Source organism: Tupaia chinensis, unplaced genomic scaffold, assembly GCF_000334495.1.
Source record: "Tupaia chinensis unplaced genomic scaffold, TupChi_1.0 Scaffold000198_1, whole genome shotgun sequence".
NCBI lineage: Eukaryota > Metazoa > Chordata > Mammalia > Scandentia > Tupaiidae > Tupaia > Tupaia belangeri.
Genome location: NW_006159673.1, coordinates 1,455,556 through 1,464,213, shown reverse-complemented (window position 1 = coordinate 1,464,213; position 8,658 = coordinate 1,455,556). Strand labels below are relative to the sequence as shown.

Below are 8,658 nucleotides of genomic sequence, written 5' to 3'. Positions count from 1 at the left end.
GCGCCGCCTAGCAGCTGGGCCTGGGCCTGGGCCTGCTGCAGTAACAGCTGCTGCTGGGCTGGCGTCAGTGTGAGCTGCAGAGTGACAGCGAGCAAGGGCGGGTGAGGGAGAGGCCGCAGGCAGCCAACTAGCTGCTCTGAAGTAGCTCCTCAAGTGGTATCTGAACCCAGCCACCCAGCCTCACACGGCTAGCAAGCGGCGAGTGTTGCTCAGTGGTCAAACTACCATTACCAGTGAACATTCACATCGGAATGGGGGCCCTCACTCTGGACTTAAGCAAGCACTCTAGCTCGTCCAGGATCCTAGTGTTCAGGCGAAAAAGTAATTAACTAGTAAGCGAGAAAAAAAAGGATCAATGCTGACAGGATATGAAAGAAAATTTACACCCAACAGAATGGCAAGCGATTAGTCAAATGAATGAGGAACAAGGATGCTGGATATGACCACGGAAGGGCCTGATAAGGCCCAGCTGCTTCCCATCAGCATGAATCCCTGCCACAGCCCATCATCCCCATTAAGTCCTAAGACAGGGCTAAAGAATATGAGCTCCATTTTTGCTTCTTTTCCAAGTCCCCCTGCAGGCCCCTCCCTCACAGAGCTTTCTGTTCTTGAATGCATCCAGTCTCTGCAACTTCCCATCCCCTTTCCAACACATTATCTCTGTGGAACAGGTGGTGACTGCCACTCTCTTTACATGCAAAGGAGCCCTAAAGCCCAGGGTCAGTGCAAGCTCTAGCCACAGAAACCTGGAATCCCAACTGCCTCGTAGGAGTCACCAGAACAAAACCCAAACAGGGAAACAGGAAATGCTCTCCTAATGCAACTTCTTTCGGGCATATGCTTAAAGCAAGTACTGTGTGTGCTCTACCTTCCTTCTCCAACTACTGTGGGAGGATTCGTGCAATATTCTAAAGTCATGCACGGTCACTGAGGGACATACCCTCCTTGTAAGAGGGTCCAACACAATTTGTGTACTAGAAACATGAGAATCAACATCAAAACCATTCAAAAAATCAACAGGCTTTCAAGATACACATGTGTGTATTTATGTGTATTTATTTAATAAATACATATCTTAATGCCCACCTATGGGATTTTGTAAACAATTCTGCAACAATTTTTTTTTAAAAAACCTTCTATTGGCGAAACACACTTAACTGAAATGAAGAAAATAAAACATCTGGGTTTGATGTGATGTGAGCCAGCAACCTCCTTACTATTACCCTAGCCCCCTTCTCACTCCAAAAGAGGTCATTTAAGACAGATTTTTCAGTAATGGAAAAATATTTTAATGGTGCCTCAGAGCAAAGACAGCAGAAAAGTTAAAAACTTATTTAATTTATGCACACAGACTGATTTATTATCAATAAAAATAAATGACATTTATTGAATGCTAAGTGCCAAGGCCGCTCTGTGAGCTTCACACAGGTCACCTCTAATTTTCCAACAATACTGGAACATCCCCATTTAACAGAAGAAACGTTTGGAGATGAAATAACTAGCTCATGAGTTGCAGAGTCAGGGTATGAGGCCACAGCAACTTTAAAAAAGTGTTTCTCTTTTGCCGGTGCTAAGCCACTCTAACTTCTACCCTGTGGTGATGTCATAATGCACTTCACAGGTGCCTTCATGAAGCAATGGTCTCGACCATACAACCCTGACTCCGCTGCACGGTGAAGCAACACCCGCAGGGCAGTTCAGTGTCAGCTTATCCAGAGCACCTGGCACGGTAACAGAAGGTACCTTGCGCATGTGTGACGAAGGAAACCCCGCTTTCACAACTGCCCAGGGTACGGGAAGTCTCACACACACACACACACAGCGCCGGGCGCGGCCATGTCACTACCGGCTGCGGAACACGCCGACAGAGCTGGGCCCTCGGCGCAGACACAGAGCACGTTTGTTTCGGAGCTCAGCAGAGACTTACCCCGGTTATCTGTCCTCCAGCCAGCATGAGCTGGGTCTGGGGAATGGCTGCCTGCACTGAGGGCTGCTGGGGAGGCTGGCTGGGCTGCTGGGAGTCCCCCGGCTCTTCACTAGACTTAGACTGAGATGGGTGAGGCAGGAAATAAAGATTTCAAAGAGTTGTTAAAAGAAAATGTAACTCCTTATTTCAAGAATCATTTAAAACATGGGTTGATTCAGTCATGAGTTGTCAGGTTTCCTCTTTTACTTTTATCTCTGTACCTTTCTAGTTTTACATACTAAGTTTTTAGACTTTTGATGCCAATGCCAGCAATGCTGCAAATACAATGTTTTGAAAGAAAAAAGTAAGTAGGCCCTGCCAACCCAGGTCCAGGTGTGGTGGCATGCACCTGTAACCTTAACTAACTGGGAGGCGGGGCCAGAGGACTGCGACCTTGAGAGACACTGTCAGAAACACCTCCCCTCCCTCCCATCCTGAGCACGCACAACAAGGTGGTCTTCCATGGACCCACCGAATTTTCCACAAACCCAGCTCTACCTCAGACTTGCACACCAACATTTGACATGCACCTGTTGGTCAGTCTGAAACTTCATGTATTATCTTATATATTAATTACTTGCCCCATAGAACTGTTCATTTAATATTTGAAGGAACTGTAAATCTAGCTCTCCCATCAAGGAACACATAAGCTTAGGGGGAAAATGCTTCAGTCAAGAGAGATAGAACACATTCCTGCAAGGGGCACGGGTAGAAAATGTTATGGTAATTAAAACTGGTTATGCAGAGCATTAAAATTCTGCATAGATTTGCATATTTCCCACCACCTGTTTTGGGGACTGCAGCAAGGCTAATTAACATAAAAGCTCTGATTAATTCTGCCAGTCATTGAGAGATAATTACAGTGCAGGACTGTAAACATTCTGCAGTGGAGATACAGCCTGTTTGCCAACATCTCTCTAAGGGATGAAAGTTTACCATGGCAACCGAGGCAATTTTCCGCCTCCTCTCCCTCAGAAAGGAAGGTCACATTATCTCCTTTTCCCTCCTCCCCTTGTTTCCATGTGTCACTAGGCCCACACTCCACTGGTTTCTGGAATATTCAGCGAAAAGTCTTTAGTCGTTAGCAACACTGGAATCAATCTCCCAGAACAGTGTTCTTCCCTCTTGACTGGTAGTTACCTAAATGCTACAATGAGAGGAAGCAGCAGGTTGACGGAAACGTCATGGAGTAGTGCTTAACACCTGAACTTTGCATGTTTTACCATATGGCTCGTGGAAGCAAAGTAGCCAGACTTAAGTTCTGTTTTAAAATTCTGACTGTCTGCCACCAATGACTATAAACAGGTCTAATTACAATTTGTTGTTGTTGTTAAGGTTTTTGCCATAGGGCATGTGCACTCACCAGAGAGAGACAGAGACAAAGAGAGAGGAAATGAAAAATCACCCTTCAGAGGGATGGCCATACCACAGTCCCTTCCCCTTAACTCTCCTCCTGGATTTTTGGGCCATGCATATACACACAGCTGGCATGATTTTCAAGCCCCCAGGACTGGGAATTGAACGACAGTTGGTCATGTGGGAGTCCAGTGCCTTAACCACTATGCCACCGGCTGGCCCCCTAATTACAATTCTAAAGCATAACATTTTAGAACAAAGAGACCTGGCAATCTTAAAAATGTCTGCACTTAAATACAGATAAGAAAAATTGCGCCCCAGGTGGTTACGTGACTAGCCCAGGGTTACATAGCTAGTCAGTGGCAGAACGAGAACGCAAACCTATGACCTCTGTCTCTCAGTCCAGTGTTCCATATTCTGCACTATAACGCTTCTCACGAAAGACGGTAAAGTAAAAGACCTCTGGAAGCAAAAGAGCACTTAAGAGATCACTTAACTTGTGTTTAGGTATGCATTATAACTGCTTGACTTAGAAATGTTTTACTAACCTTACACGTAAGATTTTGAAAGCAGACTTTTCCTGTCCACCTTTGGTTCATGCACCGTAGCAGAATATAAAATTGATTATCATTAATGGCAATAATTAGCACTATTTGGATCTTTATGAGATCCAGTAATAAAAAAAGTTATTTCCTACTAGAAAGTCATTTCCTAAGTATTTCCTACTATAAAATAATTATGTTCTTAGAGAAAATTCAACAAGTATGGAAAACGTAAATTAAAAACTGACCCTCAATCCCATGTCCCAGCTTACCTGAACATTTAAAGACTGGGCAGCGGCCTGTAAACTTGTTCCAGCGAGCTGGACCTGCAAATGAGGTAGTCGGGGGAGATTCTAGTCTAAAACTGTTGACATTCATCACCAGAGGTTGTCATCAACAAAGTAATTTAAGTGCCTCTACGAAGCATGTGGCACTGACCAAGAATCAAGCATACCAAGAGGCTTATCTTCCAGGGTTAAAACATTATGGACAATCTCACAATCCCTCCACCCTGGGCCCACGCTGAGAAATGAAATGCTGCTCATCTCTTCTGAGGATGTCTTCCCACAGGAAATGAGCAGCAGCAGGCGTGTCACTTTCAGACTGGACGTGTTACAGCAGCCTGGTTGTGTTCACGGGATGCTACACGGTTTCAATGTGCCCCCCAGAAGTTCATGTGCTGGAATCTGCTTGTACTGAGAAGGGAAAAAATTAACCTGATTATGGGATTAATAGGTGGGGCCTCTGGGAGCTGCTGAGGGCGCCGTCTCCACTGACTCCTGGCAGGTTTATAAGGAGAGGGAACGAAACTCACAGATATGGATACTGCTCTACTCAAGCTCTTGCTGCGTATTCAAGACCCCGTCAACAAGGAGACTCACCACATGTGACCCTTTGACTTGGATCTCCAAAACCATGCACAAAATAAACTTCTATTCAATATGGTTACCTAGTTTCCAGGTGTCCTGTTATTAGCAACAAAATGGACTGGGACACATGCCTTCTGCTCTGATGTACTGAGAACGCAGCCTTGCTCGCACACTCCTATCAGCAAGTGGCGAGGTGGCTGAGGGGTCTCCCACATGGCTGGCCCCGGTGGCTTGCTTTCTCACTTTCCCTTTCCCTCTGTCTCTCTCTGATAAAATAAAAATAATAATAACAAATGGAATGAAATCATTCTTTTTTAAAGAAAAAGTATATAGCCTCAATCCAATCACAGTGAAACACCAGAAAAATCCAAATCAAGGAAGACTACCAAAAAAGTGCTTTGTATGCTTCAAAAAATGTGTGTCCTGGGAATAAAGAAAGATAGAGAAAGAGAATATAAACTTGGCCAAAATAAAGTCCAAACTAGAGGGGAGCAGTGGGAATAAAGGTAGAAATTGTGAAAGGCTTTGGCGAGGACCACCTAAGTCTGGCAACTGACTTGACTCAGGTGAAGGAAGACAGCCATGAACACTCCAGGGTTCGAATCTGGGAGAATGGACAATGGCAGTGCCATTTCAGGCACAGGGAAGAGGATGAGTCTTCGGGACACACCCCACAGCATCACGCTGAGCTGGGGTTAGAACAAGTGTTAGCACGGAGCTCACAGAGAGTAAGGGCTGAAGCACATCGACTGCTGCATCCTTCCCTGGGCACTGAGGTTCTGTGAGGAAAGAAGAATCTCAAAAACAAAACCCAGAATGTACATTTTAGATGTAGTGTAATTAGGAGAGGCCTTCTAAAAGAATATACTTAAGAACTGAAAGGCCAAGAAGTCAACCAAAGAGCCAGAGTTTCAAGATGCAAAAGTTGGTTTTTTTTTGAGATCCAATACAACTTTAGTTTTAATAAATAAAGCATATTCGTGGTTTAGACACTGAATCACGTTTATAGACGAGGAAAACTTCTAGGCCCACATAGGTAACAGGGAAGTGACTACTGCTGGAAGGGTGCCTGCCCTACATGCAGCTGAAGCCTCAGAGCAGAGACTCGGCCGGAGAGAACATCAGGTATCCCTGTAGACCAGGTCCCTGGACCCTGGGAATAACAGAGGGCTGGGTGACGTCCAGGCAACCGCCAGCTGACCCCCTCACCAACCTGCCATAGAACAGCTCCAGGCCGTGTTCTTCTGGGATGAGCTAGAGGTAGGACCTCGATCATATGAAATGGAATGTTCTCCCATCATTACCAACCAAGCCAAGGGCACTGGCCTACAGGTAAGTACAGAACAACAACCAAACAGCAAAGGAGAAGGTACACAGAGGACCTTGTTTCTTCAGCGTCTCAGAAACCTCCACAGTAGAGCAGTAGAGGGACTCCACCTCCCCAAGGCTTAGTCCAAAGGCTTCCTATTGGCATTTGCACCAAACGAGGCTCCCCAGACTTTCGGCATCACCGGTGGGCTATGAGATCCAACTGGTTTTCTAGGGTGTTGGAAACCTTTATCTTACGATCCCCATTGTAGATCTCAACTCCGCCAGTTATAATCTCAGGCAGGAATGACTCCTGATTGACCTGGACATCAACGTCTTTTTTGGTGGCGATCTTGTACATAGGGATAGCTTTCTGCACTGCGGACTTTACCAGAGGGAAATCTTATTTCCTCCAATGAACAATCATTCGGGGCTCCGACAACCGGTTCAAGCCCTGGAGGACCAGTCCGTCCAGCAGCACCTGTGCCTGGCTGTGTCTTTCGTCACCTTGCTGAGTCTCTGCTTTGTCTCATTCAGAAATCTGTGATAAGGTCATCTCTGCTCTGAGGACCTGGAGCCTTGCTGGATTCATCAAATTAGACATCTGCATTTTGTCCTGCACGCAGTCTGTCTTTCTTTCTCCTAGTATTCCATAATCTTCAGTCTTTCAGTTTGCACAAGATGACCTTTCTCAGTGTTGAACTCTTCTGCCTCTGTATCATTTCCTCTGCTTTCTCATCGACTTCTTGCTCAAAGAAAGCCATCGTGTGCTTGGTCTGCCTCTGCACATCAGCATCACGGAGGGCGATGCGCAAGTGGTGCCAGGCCACGGAGCAACAGTCTTGAGTGGAGGTTTCTCAAGAAGTTTTTATGTGGTTTTATTTTAATTATGATGTTCCTGGGCAAAACTTTATCGTAGACCAGAATATTTAGTCTTAAAGTACTGTCTCACAGATCATTAATTACAAGGAGGAAAAAAGCTCTCTTTATCATATACAAATTGGATAAATGATACCTTAATCAAATGATCAAACTTAACATCATAACGGGACAAGGTAATGTATCGGGATATCATATCATGACAATATCACTGAAGACAAAGATAGGATGAGGCATTTTCCGACTACATGTATATATGACAACTAAATCAAGTTACAGATTGAATCCCAGATAGAAAATATTTAAATATGGGCCACGTATTAGAAAATAATATTGTATCGATGCTAATTTCTTAAACTTTAAGTCTGTAGAGTAGTTTTATAAGAGGATGTAGATTTTAGGAAAAACAAGTTCAAGTCGGGCATACTGTCTGCACGTTTAGTAAGAGCCAGTTGTGTATGTGTGCACACACAGGGAGAGCGAGCCGAGGCAGGAAGGCGAAATGGTAAGTGGTGACGGGTCCGTGTGAAGGGCGTATGACGAACACTGTTCTATTTTGGTAACTCTTCTGTAGATTTGAAAGTTTTCAAATAGAAAGTAAAAAAAAAAAAAAAAAATGAGAGCATTCCTCTACCATTCTTATTTGGCTAGTTCCCCAAATCCTCCAAGACTCAGTTCAAAAGCCACCTGATTTTTGGTCAATGGTATGACCATCTAAACTGAACTTATCACGTCTCCCTCTGTATACCCAGACGTCTTCCTAATCATTCACCTAGTCATTTATCCAGCCCCTATCAGATCCGGGACCTTCGGTAAAAGCTGGCAATGCGGGTAAGTTAGAAGGTGCTGCCTGCTGCCTCCACGGCATCTCTTTGAGTCTGTGGCTAGAAAGTGGGCTTCGAGAACAGCTTCCTAGAATTTTGCCTGTTTGCAATGAGAAAACCTTTTGTTTAACAATGACTTATTTAATTTTACTCATTATTATTATTATTATTTTAATTTGCTAGGGGACACATGCTCTCACCAGAAAGTGAGAGGGAAAGGGAGAAAGCAAGCCGCCAGGTCTGGGACTCGAACTGTGGTCAGCCAGTGCCTTCACCACCACACCACTCACTGGCCCTGAGAAGACCTTCTTTTACAGTTCAGGTAGTGTAATGGCATATTTTGATGAAAAGACTAGAGTAGTATGATATATATTCAGTTTACAGTAACCTAATGTGTTACTAGTAACCTGTTCAGATGGGCATTTGTTTAGAGAATTACTTCATTTTTATTTATTCATTCATTTATTGTAATTCGATCAGAGAGAGACACATAGAATGGGAAAGTGATGGCGTGTTTTACTGAATCAGCTCCACTACTGCCACGGGCACCATCCTAGCACCAGGACTATCCACACGACAAAGCACACATTCTAAGCATTGACTGAGCTCCAGGTTACAAGACATGCAAAGTACTGCTCTGATACCTAACTGTGAACGCAAGTCAAAGAGCTGAGACACCAGATAATCCACCTCCCAGCTATTTCCACTGTTTGATTTCTACTGACAACCAGCTCTCGTCTTCCAAAACACTCGAGTAGCCAGTGTCTGTTTTTGTATTCCCTCTCCCTCTACTTGATAGCTAAAACACAGATGACTAGAATCCACGGCCTATTTTAGACTGGGGGTCAGGGGGGATCATGTGACGTAAGGTTAATAAAGCTGAGCTAAATTTTTTTATTCCCCCCCCCCCTTTA

General features: G+C 44.6%; 1 protein-coding gene and 1 pseudogene across 1 annotated transcript in view; both read right to left on the bottom strand.

Moving 5' to 3' along the window:
• The window catches only part of POU2F1 (POU class 2 homeobox 1), a 109,046-nt gene that overhangs the window by 59,198 nt on the left and 41,190 nt on the right, over window positions 1-8,658 (bottom strand). The window contains exons 4-6 of the mRNA XM_006147032.3: window positions 4,137-4,190; window positions 1,928-2,047; window positions 5-74 (exon numbers count right to left, since the gene is read on the bottom strand). Coding sequence (XP_006147094.1) covers window positions 5-74; window positions 1,928-2,047; window positions 4,137-4,190 — 244 coding nt within the window. The remainder of the gene's footprint in view (window positions 1-4; window positions 75-1,927; window positions 2,048-4,136; window positions 4,191-8,658) is intronic.
• The window catches only part of LOC102476009 (V-type proton ATPase subunit E 1 pseudogene), a 4,748-nt pseudogene continuing 655 nt past the window's right edge, over window positions 4,566-8,658 (bottom strand).